Consider the following 18,825-nt stretch of genomic DNA (forward strand, 5'->3'; position numbering starts at 1 on the left):
TCTGCAATTACACAGTACAAATGAAGAGACTAAATGTTAAGTTTGAGCAATGAGAGGCTGAACCAGAGCATGAGTGCAACAATACTTTATTATAACAATAAAAGGCTGACCGTGCTTGCCACACCTGGAACTGGCTCGCAGCAATCAGCAACTGGTTGGACCCCGCAGCCTGCTTTTATAGCTGGCTGCTGGAGAGAACCAACCAATGAGGAAAGGGGGAAGAACGCCCACACAAAGTGAGTGGACCTGAGTGAGAACTCCTAGAGTCCTCAGGACATAACACCCCTTCCCCCCAGATGCGAACATGCGTAGTCCTTGAGGTAGACGGGGGGTTTGTGTTGGCGCCCGGAACGGCGCAGCTCGGGAACATTGTCTGTCTGTTCAGAATCAGTCTGTGACGGTTGAGCCGGCAGCGTGTCGCCAACGCGCTCTCCGGATTGGGCATCCTCGGGACTCGCAGGGTTGGATACTGGGGGCGAGTTCCCGTGGGCTGGATCAGGCTGGTCAACTCTCGGGGCGCTGTTGTCCGAGTTCGGGCTGACCGGAACGGCTGTTGGTGCGGACTGGACGTTGGGAGCGATGAGGCTGAGAGGCGGATGAGGCGGTTCCCCTTCGTCTGGTGACTCTGGATTTCTGCTGGCAAGGGTGCTGTGGCGCCTCCGCAGTTGGTCTATGTGCCTCCTCCAGACGCGACCATCCTCCAGCCTGACCCTATACGATCTCGGCCCGGTGATGGCGATGACCTCGCCTGGCATCCATAGTGGGTCCCCAGCGAAATTCCTCGCGAATACCGGCTCCTGTAACATAAAATGTCTAACCCCCGAAGTGGAAGCGAGGGGAGAGTCAGGGCAGTATTGTGGGTGAAGTCTGTCCAATACAGTCCTCAGGCGCCGGCCCATCAGGAGCTCCGCTGGGGACTTATTGGTGACTGAACAGGAGGTTGAGTGCTGGCTCATCAGGAACCATGAGAGTTTGTGGTGCCAGTCATCCCTGCTGAACCTGGCGAGGGCTTCTTTGGTGGTCCTGACGGCTCTTTCCGCCAACCCATTACTGGCAGGGTGAAATGGGGCTGTGAAAATGTGGCGGATGCCCAGGTTGGCAGCAAAATGGCTGAACTCTATTGATGCGAACTGTGGGCCATTATCGGAGACGATGGAGTCGGGTAGTCCGTGCGTAACGAACAGGCGCGTTAACACGTTGGTGATTGCTAGTGTGGTGGTCGTGGATAGCTGTGCTACATCAATCCATTTGGAATAAGCATCCACGACCACTAGGAACATCTTCCCATGCAAGGGGCCGGCCAGATCGATATGGATTCTAGACCAAGGGCCGCTGGCGCTCTCCCATCTGGTAGGGGTGGCAATGGGGGGAGCAGGACGGGCTTCCTGACAGATGTTGCAGGAACTTACCCAATTGACAATGTCCTCGTCTAGACCCGGCCACCACACGTAGCTGCGTGCTAATGCTTTCATTCTCACGATGCCAGGGTGTCCTTCGTGCAACGCCTCCAGGACTCGGGTACGCAGCGAGGTCGGAATGACCACTCAAGTGCCCCATAGTAGACAACCCTGCAAACTGGACAGCTCCTGCATGCGAGTCTTAAATGGAGTTAATTTGTTATCAACGATGCCACCCGGTCACCCCCTCCTCACCCAGTCGAGCACCTGGGCGAGCGTTTGGTCTGCCTTGGTTTTGGCGGCGATGTCAAGGGCGGTGATGGGCAGGTCCAACTGGGTGATCTCGAAAATGGCGTTGACAGGAGCGGGGTCTTCAGCCGGAGCGGGTAAGGGGCAGCGACTGAGAGCGTCGGCGTGGGACAGTGTTTTGCCCGGGCGGTGAATAAGTTTGTAGGAGTAGGCCGCTAGGAAGAGTGTCCACCTTGTCATTCTAGGGGAAAGGACCTGAGGGGTCTGTTTGTCCCCGGCCAGTAGGCCCAGGAGGGGCTTATGGTCCGTAACCAGTTCGAAAAAATGGCCAAAAAGGAATTCGTGAAACTTTTTCACGGCCGCAACAGCTGCTAGGGCTTCCTTGTCGATCTGGCTGTAATTGCGTTCCGTGGCCGAGAGTGTCCTTGAGAAAAAGGCGATGGGAGCCTCGGCGCCATTGGGAAGTCTGTGACTAAGGACCGCCCCAATTCCAAAAGGGGATGCGTCTGCTGCCAGTACTAAAGGAAGGTTAGGGTCGAATTGGATAAGCACCGCCTCTGACGTGAGTAGTGATTTGACGGTGTTAAACGCCTGGTCTTCTTTGTGCCCCCAGTGCCACGGTGACTGTTTGTCCAATAATCTGTGAAGGGGTTCGGCTACTGAGGCTTTATGGGGCAAGAAGGATGCGTAAAAGTTCAGCAGCCCCAAGAAAGCTTGTAGCTCCGTTTTGGAGGTTGGAGTGGGAGCCTCGTGGATTGCCCTAACCTTGGACTCCAGGGGGTGAATGCCAGAGGCGTCAATTTTATAACCCAGAAAGTCCACCTGTCTAGTGGCAATGGCGCATTTTTCTTTTTTTAATTTAAGGCCATGCTGTCTGAACCTCTCTAACACTGCTCGCACTCTCTGGAAGAGTTGGGGTCTGTCCCTGGCCGAGACCAAGATGTCGTCGAAGTAGGGTACTACACCAGGGAGGCCCTGTAAAATCCGCTCCATGAGGGACTGAAAAATCCCTGGGGCAACACTTACGCCAAATTGGAGACGCTTGCATCGGAAGGCACCCCTGTGAGTGACGATGGTCTGAAGTTCCGCTGTTTGGTTATCAACAGGGAACTGCTGATACGCTTGAGACATGTCCAATTTAGCGAAAATATTGCCCGGCTTGAATGTGTGCAATAAGTGCTGAATGACGGGCACAGGGTAGGCGCTAACTTGTAAATATTTATTGATTGTTGTCTTGTAGTCCGAGCAAATTCTCAGGCTACCATCTTTTTGAGGGTGTGACAATGGGCGTCTCCCACTTGGCGAAATCTGTTGGCTCAATGACCCCTTGTTTTAATAGTTTATCCAATTCAGCGTCTAGTTTTGGTCGAATAGCAAATGGAACTCTATGCGGTTTTAGTCTGATTGGGACTGCCTGGGGGTCAACTGTGAATGAGATGGGGGTTCCGTTATAACACCCCAGCTCCTCGCTGAACACATCTGCGAAATCAGCGAATAAGGAGTCAGTGTCTAAGGTTGAGACAGCATGGACACCTGTTAGCCCTAGGCCGAGGTGGGGAAACCAATCGAGCCCCAATAAGGTGGGTAAATTGCCGTTAACTACCACTAGAGGTAGGTGACCTTTAAAAGTTCTAAAACTGACAAAGAACTTGCCTCTGCCGATCACAGGAATGGTCTTCCCTGGTAGTCCTTCAGGCCGAACTCTCATCTTTGAAGCTGGGTGGTAGATAGGCTGGGGTGGAGTCTCTTGAGGGTGTTCCACGAAATTATTGAGAGCGCTGACCCTGTGTCAACCTCCATGTGGCACGGTTTACCTTCTAGGGAAACGGAGAGAGAAATTTTACTCACAGTGTGGCCAGTACGCTTGGCAAGGCGATGCGTGCGACAGTTTAATACTTGCCTCTGAGGTCCCGAGTGCGAGGGAGGGAGTCTGTGTGCAGCGCTTTGGGGGGTTTGGCAGACTCTCGCGATGTGCCCCCTTTTATGGCAGTTGTTGCAGGTGGCTCCTTTAAACTTGCAGGTGGCCCTTTGATGCGATCCCCCACAGGCTAGGCACAGTGTGATGTGCTTGGGTGGACCGGTGTTTTCTTGTTTGGCCCCTACCTGCGGCCGTTTGTCGTAGGCGAGGCGGTGGACGTCGTTTTCGTCGTTGAGGGTTTCCTCTGCTACCACCTCCTCGGAATGGACTGGGAACGATGCCAGCTTGGCGCTTGGGCCCTGTATTTCGGTGGCTGAGTTCGTTGCCAGCTCGGCTGCCAGGGCCTCCTCGACCGCTTGTGCGAGGTTGAGGTCTTTTTGCTAGAAGGCGCCTCTGTAGGTTGAGGTCCTTGACCCCACAAACTAATTGATCGAGGAGCATGTCCTCCAGGTATGTTCCAAACCCGCAGTGCAGAGCTGCTGTTCTGAGGGCGGCCATATATTGATTGATGGTCTCCTTACTCGATTGCTTCCTCATACGGAAAGTGAACCTCCTGGCGATCTGTGAAGGCCTGGGGGCGTAGTGGTTAGTGAGGATCTCAAGCAACTCGGACCATGGGACGTTTTTCAACTCTCTTGGAGCTACGAGTGCTGCGGCAGTATCGTAAACGGTGGCTCCGCAGTAGATTAGGAAATAGATTTTTCCGATGCTCTCCTGCATCCGCCAGGCCGACCGCATCGATGTAATGGTTGAAGCGGTTCTTATACGATTCCCACTTCTCTTCGTCTGGTTTGAACGCCGGGAATGCTGGGTTGGAACTCATGGTGCTGGAAACGGCTGGGCTACCTGCGGAAAAATCTCTCTGGGGACAACGGGCGCTTGTGGGTTGCTAGTGATATCAGCTCTGGAGAGGTTTTTTTGCTGTCCTCTCTTTCTCTCTGGGTTAACCACGTTGGCTGTTAGCCGTTGGAGGTGTCTAGATTCGCGCCAGCGTGGGCGTTAGTGACTTACTACAGCGCTGTGCTGTGTCTCTCTTGGTTTGAAATTCAAATGACACCCGTTTGAATTTCGCGCCTAATACTGAGCGACTGCGGCTCGCAGCGCTTCACTTTCCCCGTAGCTGGGCTAACAAGCGGCTACAGACGCTTCTAACTTTCGAACCAGACCGCTTTCTCTGGCTGCGGATCAGCGTTCGCTCTTTTTGTTGGCTGATCGCTCTCTCTGGCTGCGGTCAGCGTTTCTCTTGTAGCCGGCTGATCGCTCTCTCTGGGCTGCGGATCGGTGACTAGTGACTCAGCGGTTGCATGGTGCTTCTGGTAGCCATCCCATCCTCGTCGCCAGTGTTAAGTTTGAGCAATGAGAGGCTGAACCAGAGCATGAGTGCAACAATACTTTATTATAACAATAAAGGGCTGACCGTGCTTGCCACGCCTGGAACTGGCTCGCAGCAATCAGCAACTGGTTGGACCCCGCAGCCTGCTTTTATCGCTGGCTGCTGGAGAGAACCAACCAATGAGGAAAGGGGGAAGAACGCCCACACAAAGTGAGTGGACCTGAGTGAGAACTCCTAGAGTCCTCAGGACATAACACTAAACATTATTAAATGCCAGCTTAATGGGGAATTTCAGGTTGACTGAGATCAAAATGTCTAGTTCTCTGTATTCAGGAGACTTTCCCTCATGCTAGTAAAGGAAAAGACAGCCTTATATACCAAGAGTAGTTTTGAAACCCATTATTTGGAAATCGTTTTACAGCTTTCTTATATCGGAACTGTGGCAGTGATTTTTGGGGGGGGCTACCAACAATGTTAAATTATCAAAAAGCTAAGCAACAAGACTTATTATCTGGAAGCTATTCAGAGTAGTTGCTTAAGTCAGAATTCCTACACAAACATCCTTCCTTCCCATCTTCAACCAGCTTCTCTATACTGCAGTGGTGAAAGGATTTTAGAATTCAAGACTCTGTAATTCAAGATTCCATGGAAAAGATTTGCTTCAAATATTAAGAATTGTTAACATGGATGAAATTCAGTGCAAACACTAATGCTCCTATTTTTCATACAGTATATCACTATCACAAAGGCTGCTTCCAGAACTGAGTCTTCATTCACGTTATGTCATTGGAGGGTTTTTGTTGTTGTTGTTTATGGAATTGCAATACAGATTGTACACAGTTTGTTCCTCCTAATGTTTATTTTATTTCATCACACTTGTATACTTTTTTAAATTTAAAAAAAAAAAAACACTAATTGCAGATAGATTGTGTTATTTGCCATGCAGAATTTTCTTTTTGGGGGGAAGGGGACAGTCAAAGAGAAAAGATAAGTAGACATGAGGTGATAAATTTGTATTTTGAACTGAAAAATATAACCATACAGAAACAAAAGCAAGAGTAAAAACTAAAAATGCTGAGCATGCAGACGTGTATGGAAAATCAAGGGACTATAAGTGCATAATTTCCATTAGGAGAAAAAAAAATAGGAGATATATAAAACTTGGCTGATGACTAAAATGAGAAAAGATTCTTTGCATGTTCAAAGAAAATATGGTAATGATTCATACATGTTGCACATTACAAGTGCCATCTGGACACATCTAGAATCATAGTGCATTCAGCCATGCAGCAACTGTATTAACTGTCAGTTCTGTGGATTAAAAGAGTTTATTGATCAGTCACCCACTTGGATATCTAGCTGATTTTTTCTAGGCCACTAATTCACCATGGCCTTTTTAAAATTATCATCTTCACATTAATTTTTCATTATCATCTGTTTACTACACACACTGTCCTACTGGAAAAATCTATACTAATGGTGGTTCTTGGTAAAGAATATTTTAGAAGACTACAAAAACAGCAAATTCACAATTAGACAAGACTACATAATATGAACAGATTTCCAAGCTGCAGAATCAATCAAAATCAGAAGAAGAAGAAAAAAACCCAAATGCTTTTATATGTTACTAAAAAAGCTGATAAGATTTCAAAATTCATCTATTTCATCTTACAAACAAATTAAAAATACTGCTGACTAATTTTAATTACTCCTACATCCATTTCCCTGGAAGCCCAACCCAAATAGTAGCATATGTTATACTTACAGTAAGATTGTTGAGAGTGACACCATTGGTGTACAGGTACTCAATGATTGTAAGGAACACTTCCGGCTGCATATGATTCAAGATAAGCGGGATTTGTGTCTCATGGGGCTGGCTTAGCATTGCATGGAGAACTTGGCAGCGGGTGGAGAGTAGACAGCGATGGGCAAAGACTTTCTGTTTCTCTTTGCCAACCAGAAAAGTTACATCACTGTGGAAAGAGAGGCCACACAGATCTCAGTATAACTAGCAGAGTTTATCATACAGATGGCTCAACTTCTTAGACTGCTTTCTTATCACTTTTCTATAGATGCTTCCTTTTGAGAGCCAACATGAAGAATTCAGATTACCTTTGGTAAAGCAAATGAAACCAAGGGCTGAACTACTAATTAAGAGCACATCGACACAAAGATGTATTTGAATGCAGTTGTAGATTTCTCTGATCCTGTAATCAACAGTGTTTGACTGCTGAGTCTTGTATGTTTATGTAATTATTTAACACTTTAGTCTTCCTCTTTTTTTAATGATGAAGCTTATGGCAATTTTAATCTATTCCCCATTTGCAGGGATGCATCTGACTGTGCCTTCCATATCCTGGTCTTTAATGGCTTAACATTTTTTCAACACTTGATATAAACCATTAGTTTTGTGGGATTTTTGAGCAATCAGAAAATATGTAGACGAGTGAATAAAAAGAATCTCTGGAAACTATGATGCCTTGTACAGAAAGATAGTGAACTGAGAAAAGACAGTTTGATGTAATGGTGAAAATGCTGGCCTACAGTAGAAAACCAGGAGATTGTGAGTTCTAGTGCTGTCTTAGGCATGAAAGCCAGCTGGGTGACAGGGCAGTCACTCTCTCTCAGCCCAATTTACCTCATAAGATGGTGGTTGTTGTGGGGGAAAGATGTATGTTCACTATCTTGAGTTAAAATAATAAAGACTGAATTTAAAAATCTAAATAATAAATAAAAGAGGTAATTTTGTATCTGTTATTTCAGCTGGGGGTAAAAGTATAAGACAAGAAAACAGAACCATAGCAGTCAATAACTGGCTACACAGATGGGGTTACAAGAAGGATTTGCATTATAGAACCTGGGGAGAAAGTGTTTGCCAGATGTTTTATTACTCTCATCAAGGCACTAAATTAGAATAAAAGATGGAGGGTGACAAAACCAAAAACTGAATATCCAGCCAAAGATTGGAACCAAAAAAACAGAATACCATGGGAGAAACAGGAGGCTAGAACAGGGACCCAAAATTTTACATGATGATGATAAATATCCACAGCAAAGCATGAGCATAAACAGGGATAAATAAACAATTCATGTTCTCTCAAGATAAATACGATTTGACAAATATAATTAAAACTTGATAGGATGATACTCATGATTAATACATAGTATTGGAAGGCTAGAATTTACTCAAAATGAGAAGGTGCAATGGAAGGAATGAGGTGTCTATTGAATACAAGGGGGGAAAATTCAGAAATTAAAAAAATCAGAGTATATAGCAACTTGTTGAAAGTGGGGATTTGTTGAAAACATAAAAGGTGAGAAAAACAAGAACAAGCCTGGGCAGTCAAAAGACACAACTAAAATGCCCAATTTTCAAAGAGATATGCATCAGTAATAATGAGGAAATCTAATTTTTCTTTTTTACATCTTCTGGGAAACTATCCCTGCCAAGAGTCAAACTTCCAAGAAATTTTTCTTTCCTATTGTTGACGACTTCATTTTTCAGAAGGTGGAAGAAAGAAGGAGAGGATCTAGATTCTCGACCTAATCCTTACCAGCAAAGAGAAACTGGTTAAAATTGAAGATAATAGCTATCTTTGAAAAAATATTATTATACTCAAATTTAGAGACTAACTTGAAAAGGAACAAATTTCCTATTCTGCATCAGATGACAAACTTATTGGACTAGTCATGTTGCCTTCAACAAAAATTAATAAGAGAATACCCAATGATGAATAAATTAGTATGTAGGAATGGGTGTATATAACAAGGTCAGAACACACTGCAAGCAGATAAAATAAGAACGAGGCAATAACCTCACTAATTTAATGAGTAGAACCTCATGTACTGACTCCTGCTTTCCAAGCAGTGTTGCAGATCAGGCAGTTATATATTTCAGGATCATTAGATTTAAATGATCTGTTGCACCAGATTATAAAGAACATGTAATTTGATATTCCTACCAGATTATGTAGTGACAAAGCACTCTGTAAGCAGTGGTGGGATTCATTTTTTTTTACTACCGGTTCTGTGGGCGTGGCTTGGTGGGCGTGGCAGGGGAAGGATGCTGTAAAATCTCCAGTCAGAGGTGGGATTTGCCAGTTCTGCGAACTACTCAAAATTTCCGCTACCAGTTCTCCAGAACTGGTCAGAACCTGCTGAATACCACTTCTGTCTGTAAGGGGTGTAAATTTAGATAACTACAGGAGTATCTTCAGTAACTTATTTGGCATTCACTTCATCTTTCATTATCTAATGACTTTCTCACCTTTGGAGGCCAGAAAATGGAATGTTCTTAATTTCTCTAGGAAATGGAACATCACTCAATCAAGACAATCATCTTAATTACTAGCTGCACCAGATCAATAGCTATTGTAGAGTAATGTAAATCAGCCAAGAGTTATTTACATTTTATTGGAGTTTTCATCTAGCCAGCATTAACTACTCAATTCCACACATATTAAAATTGGACAAGCTTTCTACAGGGATCAAGACTGAACAAATTTATTTTTCAATTTAAAAAGGAGTGGGACTATGTACTTTCCTTTTGAGAATCAGAACCCAAACATATATATTAAAAATAATAAAAGATAGAGAACAAGTAGCCTTGCTAATATTTATTAGTTTACATTGTTGGAAACATCTAATATTCAAACAAGTTTACTACTTATTACTATATTGCACTATATTAATTTATTTAGTACGTGGCAGCTATATTTTACTGTAATTTATTGCCACAGACAATATCTACTATATAGAAATAAGCTTGTATTCTATGCCAGCTCTCCCTGGAAATTTGGAATATAGTCAGAAAACATGGATCAAGATAGCTCAAAAAAGCAAGACATTCAACATGGAAAAGGTAGAAGGAAACATTCAATATATGTTCTAGCATTAGCAGTTGGTTCTCATCAATATTAATCGTCATTCTCTTGAACGCTTTAAATAGATTGAATATGTTGAAGACAACTGCCTTCTTAAAACTTTTACTAGATCGCAGGCCTTTGATCTGGTGTTTCATTCTTCTGTTGGATTATACAGTGTGCATGGCTGACCCTGTTGTATACACTATAAACAGAAAAACAGGAAGTTCAGCTACGTAACTTTTAACCCAAATCTAGGTCTAGTTATAAGCCTCCTAGCTTATAGAGACAATTGGCTCTCTATGCTGTTAAGAGTTATGATATGACTTTAATTTCAAATCTAACAAATTAGGGTTAATAACATTAATCACACAATATTACCAATATGCAATATATTTCAAAATAATCTCAAAAGTTTTTGAGTCAATGATTTTGTGTCCATAACATATAATCTATTTTTCCCTTTGAATCAGTCAAAATAAAATCACATTCTGGCATAGTCAAGATTAAAATATGCTACAGACCACTAAGCACAATAAATACACATGTGATTTGCTTCATCATGAATTATTGAACAAACTACAACCATAGTAGCAACGTTTACAGTATACAATACAGTGTATTTTCTCTATTCTAAATGGCCATTTTGTTCACCCTGGTTGCTGAAAAAGCCTGCTACTTAGAACAAGGCATATAAACGATCTCTGGATACTAAGATTGTAATTCAAATTACGGTGTAGGAAAAAATGTATTGGCTGGTTTTGTCAAATCTTGATACTATTATTATAGGTGTCTGCAACAATTACATCAAAATGACAACATGTGCATCATCAAAATGCCACCCTTTTATACTTGTACCTCAAATACCTAAGGAAACTGAGAATTTGTCACATTAGAAGGCACATTTTGCCACTTACCCTTTTCCTACAAACACCTGTGGTTATAGACATTATTTTTCCCGTCAAGAACAAGTGCAGTGAGGGGTTACACATTAAACACACCATAGTTAAATTGACTTGAAATAATTATCTAGGACAAAATAGTAGCTATCTCTCATATTTCAGGCCTTCAATGCACAATAAATTCATGTAACTGTGCATCATGCTGTACTTCACACATATACATGGATATACACACACACACAAAGAGAGAGAGAGAGAGAGAGAGAGATGGTGTTCAGCAGCTTCTGACTAGTTCTGGAGAACTGGTAGCAGACATTTTGAGTAGTTCAGAGAACCAGCAAATACCACCTCTGAATGGAGATTTATTTGTATCCTTCCCCTGCCACACCCACCAAGCCACGCCCACAGAACCTATAGTAAAAAAAATTGAATCCCACACTGTATACACACACACACACACACACACACACACACACACACACACACACACACACGGCTATAGTGTATGCATTTCCACGTCTGAACTACTGTAATACACTCCACATGGGGCTACCCTTGAAGAGAATTCAGAACAGTGGTGGGATTCAAATTTTTCTACTACCGGTTCTGTGGGTGTGGCTTGGTGGGGGAGGCAGGGGGAAGGATACTATACAATCTCCAGTCAGAGGTGGTATTTGCCAGTTCTCTGACCTACTCAAAATTTCCGCTACCAGTTCTCCAGAACTAGTCAGAACCTGCTGAATACCACCTCTGATTCAGTAGCTACTGCTAGCGCAGAATGCAGTTATGTGGACTTTTGGGGGGCCACTAGTGTTGCCCATGAAATGCCATTGTTGCATGGGTTGCCTGTTTGCTTTAGGTTCAATTCAAGGTGCTGGTTATTATTTAAAAGTCATTTATTGCATGGGTCTGGGTTACCTGAGGAACTATTTCATCCCAATGGGGTGGGCTTGCCTGACCCATGCTGGCAGAAGGGACATGCTGCAGACCCCCATCAGTCAAGGAATTCCCCCTGGTGGGTGGGGAAAAGAGCCTTTTCTTCCATGGCTCCTGCCCTGTAGAACACTGTACCCCTTGAGTTAAGATCTCCACTTCTTGGCCTTCATAGGAGCCTTAAAATCTGGCTCTGGCAATTGGTCTGGGCCCCCAATGGGAGCGGTGGCATACTGGAGTGGCTAATGGATTACAGAAGTTTCCACCTTCATCCGGCTTATATCTTGCTCCCATCCTTGCTCCCATTGTTAATTTTAATGTGAATATTTATGATTTTAATATTTTAATGTTGCTTTTACTCCGTGGAAACCACTTAAGAGTCACCTCTAGGCAAGATGTATGGCATATAAATGTAATAAATATAAATAAAAATTCCGGGTTCTGTAAAGAGAGACTTTCATTGTCATTTCTCACAATAATCTCCAAAACAGCTGATCCAAATCTTTTTGCATCTATACAGGACAACTCTTTCAAAACAGTCACAGGACTGACTCTTTCCTATCCACTCTTACAACTTGAAAGATTCCAAAATCAACCATAATTTGAAAGGAGGGCTTCCATTTCTTGCAAACAAGTTTGTTTCTTTTTACTAAAATATTTGACGAAAGCTAAAAGCTTTCATCAAAGTAGGGCCCAAAGGAAAGAAGACCACAACGCCTTTGTATGCAATTTTACTGCAAACCCAGAACTTCTTTATAAACTGAAGCCACGTAGGCCGGAAAGAAACGCTCTGTCAATCAGACGCGTAGTTGTGATCCGGGGTGATTCAAAGAACCGAGCACATTTACTGCCGTGCGAAGTCAGGGAAACGATTTAAAAATCACACAAAATTCGTCTCTTGTTTCTTTGCGATACTGTGTAGCCAACTTTTTCCGGCAAGTCTACTGGAATGGGGCTTGCCTTCCTTCCCAGTCACGTGATCATCCCTGCCCGTTCTTCGGGCTGATTGCCACGGCAGGCAGGCAGGCAGATTGGCTGGCGCGCTTACCTGAACTGGGGGTTGTTGATGAGAGTCTTGAGGGCAGCAGCAAAAGCAGATGGATCCCCCAGCAGGAGAACCGAGCCAGAGGCAGCGGCCATAAGTCGGCCCTAGCAAGGAAGGGCAGCCAAACACAGGGGCTTTGCCCGAGTTTCCTTGGCTTTGGTTTATTGCTTGCAATCGCGGTGATATTAAGAAACGTCACGGCTGGCTGGAGCCTCAGCGGCAAGGCAGGAATGCAGAGAAAGGCCAAAAAAAAAAAAAACCCAACCCGAAAGCAACACTTCTGTTGCTAGGCAACAGGCAGCTGCCAAGGCCCTAATATCCAGCTGTTGTGGGAGGGACCACAAAAATATAGAAAGGAAAAGGTTTTGCAGAAACGGAGTCCCAAGAGCAGGCTCAGAGAAACCATCCAGCCAGGGGTCAGGAGTGTTGTAAAGAAAACAAGCAGGCTTTTCTCTCCATACCTGGGGAAATTGCCTGTGTGGGCTTTGTGCTCAGAACCAGCTCAATATTTGGAAAATGCTCATGCTTGGAACTGAGATGTCATCTAACTGCCAACTATTCTTTTAACAAAATTAAAACAATACCTCTCTGTACATGGAACGGGATGGAAAAATTCCTGCTAAGGAATTTCATATTGTGATTAGATTAGATTAGATTAGATTAGATTAGATTAGATTAGATTAGATTAGATGCCATCAAGACAATCTTGACTCTTAGCAACCACATAGATCAGGGGTGTCAAACTCGTGGTGTCACTTAGTCATGCGACATCATGACTTCCCCCTTTGCTAAATCGGGGGTGGGCATGGCCAGCACGTGACACATCCGCAGCCCACAAGTTGGACATCCCTGACATAGATTTTGTAATCTGGCCCTAGTCTGGGCCTTCAGGTCTTTCAAAAGAGCCTTCGTTGCCATTGTAACTGTGCTTGCTCCTTGTCATCCTTTTCTTTCCAACTTTTCCACCATTAGAACATTCTCCAAAAAAACTAGAGTGTTGCATAATGTGTGCAAAGTAGGATAATTTAAGCTTGGTCATCTGTGCGTCAAGTAAGAGTTCTGGGTTCCACTGGTTTGTTTACATGGATGTTTACAATGTTCTCAAGAATCTTCTCCAACATAAAGAGGCACATTACACATCTATGTGCAGTTAGATCATGTTCATGCAAATCAATGTTGGGAATGATAAGTAACAGGACCTCAAATGCAACAAACAAACTTTACTCTGTGGTAGCTCCACAAATGCAGAAATGTGGAGGAAGAACTATTATGAGAGAGCAAGTGTTTAGAATAAAGTAACATAATGAAGGTGTTATCATCCAGAGGAGATACTTTTCCATGATGATATCCAACTTACGCTGACTGACCTGGAAGTGTCTCTCTGGTACCTGGATGAGAAATAGCCATGAAGCCCTGGGTTGTAAACAAGACTGGGAAGTTTTAAATAATCTTGAAAAAAGTAGTGACAAATCAATTCCGTTTCACTGCCAAGGAAACAACATGATTATATTTGTGAAATCTCCAAGGTTGAGCTCAACTTGAAGATTTGTGTCTTCTAAGTACACTGGACTTTAATTTACACAATAGCCTTCAGCAATGCAAGTTAGGGATTATGGGAATTGAAGTTAACACATTTGGAGGGTTTGTATTGGAATGGACAGACACAGCAAACCATCTGTTTCCCCATATATTAGTGGAATCATAACCTAAGTAATATTATTGCTTCTTCTGTGTTAAGATCCCATGCTGCTAAACTAATTCAGGGTGAATTACTTGTAAGCACACATTATGACGTATAGTTTCTGCTTACAACATGTTTACTGTTCATATTCTAGTGCCATCTGCTTAAAGAAAGCAGCTGGAAAATATTGCCTAGCAGGAAAGTTTGCAACACTTGGGTTTTTTTAGTCTCAGTCAGGTGAACATGTGTAGATATAATTGAAGTGTACCATGCAAGGTGTGGATAGAATGGACAAAGAGATGCTCCTTTCCTTTTTCCAAAGTACTAGAACAAGAAGTTGCCCAATTAAATTGAATACTGGAAGAACTAGAATAGACAAAAGGAAAATATATTTTACATAATGCATAAATAAACTTTGGAATCCATTGGCATGTGATGTAGTGCGGGCTAGAAGCTTGGCTGGCTTCAAAAACAGGTTTGCCTAATTCATGGAAATTATGAAGATCTAAAGCTAATGGCTTTGATGGTAATACAAACCCTCCAATGCCTGCCTCTGAAGACCATCTGCTTGGAGCCTAGTAGGATTCATTGGCCACTGTGAGAACAGACCCGCTGAATAGATGGGCAAGGGATTCATTGCAGCAGGCCTGTTCTTTAGTTATTTTCTCCTTATAAAAATTACAACTAGTAGGATCATGAATAAGTATTCTTATAAACAACATTGCTCACCATATTTCCCGTTTGCTTCTCACTTCAATTTACTGTGTAGAATAAAACACCATCTTATGAAACTACCTCTGATAATTGTATGAATTTCCAGTAGATTGTTTCACTTAATCTGCTCACTGGAAAATGGCTTGGCTTATTCCAACTATGAAAGTAAGCTGATCTGGTGCAATTTAGCCAACAGCCAGATGAAAGTCATATGAGAATATATTACAGTTCTTTGGTTCTTTGTAATTTAACCCTCTTCTTGGTTAGCTAAAGACCTGTCATGCACTGGCTTTGTATTTGAAAAAATATGAGACTAAACAAGTTCTCTTGTTACTGACAACTCCTTAATTAAACTTCACATTTTACTTGCCTTTAATTGATTCAGTTGGCTAATCAAGTCCCAATTAAAAGACAATTTTTTCCCAAGAGCAAGGTGTACAATACAATTCAATAAATACAACTGTACCTGGTAATTAAATGCTAACATCTGTCAAAATGAATTTCTTATGTTTGTGAAGAAATCATTCAGATTAATTGGAAAGAATTACATGATCATAGTTAGATATACACACCCTGACATCCTTGCATTTAATTTGTCTAAAAAGAAATAGCCAGGAAACATTTTTAAATATCAAATCACTGTCAGTGTGCCTATCTAGTACAATAATGGCTGAAACCTGGCTTTGCTAAAAGCCGATAGGAACTACTGGAATAAGTGATAAGCAGCAGTAACCACAGAGTTAGTCTTATATTTCGAATACATAAATGTTGAACTATATGCTAGTTACAAACATTTGTAATGAAATCTTGATGTTTCATTCCTTAATGAAAGTTGATCTGTCAGATTTGTTTCCAGTTCTGTTCAACTTAGAAGAAAAAATTGTTGTGGAGGTAGAATACTAAACTCCTCCCTGGTCTATTGTTACCAGAATAATGCAGGTATGTTGGAGGTCTTCTAGTCTAACCCCCTGTAAGGTTGTAACCCTATCCCATTCCAAACAAATGGCTGTCCAATCTCTTCTTTAAAACCTCCATCGATGGAGCACCCACAACTTCTGAAAGCAAGTTGTCTCACTGAGGGCAGGAAATTTCTCCTTATTTCTGGGTTGGTTCTCTCCTTGGTTAGTGTCCATCCATTGCTACTTGTCTTGCCTTCAAGTGCTTTATAGAATAGGTTGTCTCCAGTGGTAGGATTCACATTTTTTACTACCGGTTCTGTGGGCGTGGCTTGGTGATGTGGCAGGGGAAGGATGCTGTAAAATCTCCAGTCAGAGGTGGTATTTGCCAGTTCTCCAAACTACTGAAAAAACCTGCTGAATACCACCTCTGGTTATCTCCCTCTACTTTGTGACAGCCCTTTATATATTGGGACAGTGATGGAACACGGCTATCATGTCATCCCATCTCTTCTTTTCATTAAACTAGGCATACACAATCTGTACAACCACTCTTCATATATTTTAGTCTCCAGTCCCCTAATCATTTTTTTTTGTTCTTCTCTGTGCTCGTTTTTAGAGTCTAAACGTCTTTTTTTATATTGTAGTGACCACAATTGAATGCAATACTCCTAGTGCACAGGTGTCAAACCCATAGCATCATGTTGCTGTCACGTGACATTTCACGACATTATTCCAATTCACGGAGCTGGGGTGGGCGTGGCCTGCACATGATGCTTCTGGCTCACAGGCTGCCAGTTTGATACCCCTGCCCTAGTGTGATCTTACCTAGGCATTATAAAGTGATACTAACACTTCGTGTGCTCTTGATTCTATCCCTTTTATCTTTATTCTATCCCTCTGTTTATGTTGTACCGTTCTCTTAAGGTTTCACATGAATAAAATCTGCAAATGTTAAACTGGGCTGTGTTTAAACATTGTTTACTGAATAAGTTGCAATTGGTCCATACATTTTACTAAGCTATAAAACATAGTTTACAGGTTACACAGTTGGGTTTGTGAAAATTCTAAATCAAATTCAATCAAACCACATTTTGGCTCAGTATATTGTGTAATCCTGCCCTTATAGTAATATACAAAGCTGGAAACTGGTTCTGAAACTGCTACATTGAAATTGCTCTGATCTTATCAGAGGATTTCTCTAAACACACAATGGCTGCAAGAGTTAAAAGGGAATGATATACTTGGACAAACCCTGTGTTACATAGCAACAAAAACGTTTTACTATAAAATAAACACATAATTTCTTGAATCTTTCTCTCCTACGTTCGGAGGTCTCCAAAAATGGTAAGCAAAGGGGAGCCAAACAAAGGTGTGTCAGAAATAACATTTTCAGAAGAGAAATGCAGAAATGAGTTTCAGCTAAACAAATCAGAAAACTGGTGGCTAAGGGGCTATATTCAAGGCAGTAAATTGTTAGGGAAGGAGGAGTGGTTATATGGGGCCAGAAAGACAGGTGTTTAAAATTAATAGAATTAGAATGAACCTGAAAGGTGATTGTGAAAATGCAAAACAATCAGCCTAAAAAAGTTTTGACAACCGGGTGGAGGGCTTGAAACTGGATTTAAAAACTGCAAGAAAAGACAATCTGGAATGGGTCAATTCTATTAACAAGCAGTAGCAAAGACTATTTAACAACTCAGGACAACTCAGAAAGCAAGACTAAGGTAAGGGCATTCCAATAAGCTGATTTCATATGCTAGGTTCCCATCAGGAAATATAAGAAATATATAAAATATATAAAATGATGTTTCTAAATAGTTTACCAGAAAATGTTTCTCATCAATCTTCAGTAAATTGTAGCTGTACATAAATAACAAGCTTCTAAGCAAGTCCTAGTACTGAAAACAACTGTCAGGAGCGACCACATCATACATAAGCCTTGGAATGTAGTTTCAATCCCTCCTGTAGAAGGAGTGGCAGAATCAGAGGCAGAGTCAAAAGAGGAATCAGCCTAGAATCTCTACGTACCCACAAATGGACTATGTTCAATTCCTCTTTACCTTATCTAGCACCAAAACAGTACAAACCATTAGTTGCGTTGATTCCTGTACATAGGCATGAGCAATAAATCAGTTTAATTGGAACTCCATATGTGGTCTTGATCTTTCTGGCCCGACATCTCCATACTTTAAGCCTACTGCAACTTCAAGTATTATTCAAAATTGGCTGGTAAAATTGGAAACTGCTGCCCCAAAATTGCTGCAAATACCTCTTTAGATAAATTCCAGTTTTTTCTAAGCTTTTGGCATGTTGAATTTTGTTACAAATCTTATACAAATATATTGATCATTTTAAAAGAATCTATTAAGCTTGTAAACTAATTGGGTTCATCTGAAAAGAATATTACCAATAAAATTCAGTGAATAGTTAAAGCTGCAGTATCAAAATACATCCCTTCTAGTTTATAAAACTGGAAAAACCATTTAAACTGAGGATAAATTTCACTTTTTTTTTTGAAGTAAACCAACAGTTAAGAGGACGCCTATATAAGGACATGTGCATATTAAATCTGGTTTGGCTCATCAACATTCTGCAGCTATGAGAATACTGCTTCAAATTCAGAAGACAAACTTTGAGGTAAAATAAGTGACTCCAGGGAAATCTGCTGAAGGAGGAATCTTTAGCTTGAACTAGTCCTTAAAGAGTCACTTGTCCAGGTCCAGATCCTTTTACTGGAACTCAGAAGCCGTCAAGAAACAGAGAGACATTAATGTTCCTCTTCACACACACCAGTCTGTGCAAAAATAATGTAAGTGATACAGTCTCCATGGGGATCACACATTTCAGATGGCAGGTTGCCCAGCCCTAATGCAGTCCTTTGGATGGTTTCCC

At 42.1% G+C, this 18,825-nt stretch overlaps 1 protein-coding gene across 6 annotated transcripts in view; it reads right to left on the minus strand.

Moving 5' to 3' along the window:
• The window catches only part of BTBD19 (BTB domain containing 19), a 68,607-nt gene extending 55,729 nt beyond the window's left edge, over window positions 1-12,878 (minus strand). For all 6 annotated transcript variants that reach the window (XM_087929831.1, XM_087929829.1, XM_087929833.1 and 3 more), the window contains exons 1-2: window positions 12,643-12,878; window positions 6,663-6,870 (exon numbers count right to left, since the gene is read on the minus strand). In XM_087929831.1, coding sequence (XP_087785957.1) covers window positions 6,663-6,870; window positions 12,643-12,734 — 300 coding nt within the window. In that variant the 5' untranslated portion in view covers window positions 12,735-12,878. The remainder of the gene's footprint in view (window positions 1-6,662; window positions 6,871-12,642) is intronic.
• Between the last annotated feature and the right edge of the window lie 5,947 nt (window positions 12,879-18,825).

Source organism: Pseudonaja textilis, chromosome 3 (assembly GCF_049901715.1).
Source record: "Pseudonaja textilis isolate UNSWEBS1 chromosome 3, rPseTex1.2, whole genome shotgun sequence".
NCBI classification, from domain to species: domain Eukaryota; kingdom Metazoa; phylum Chordata; class Lepidosauria; order Squamata; family Elapidae; genus Pseudonaja; species Pseudonaja textilis.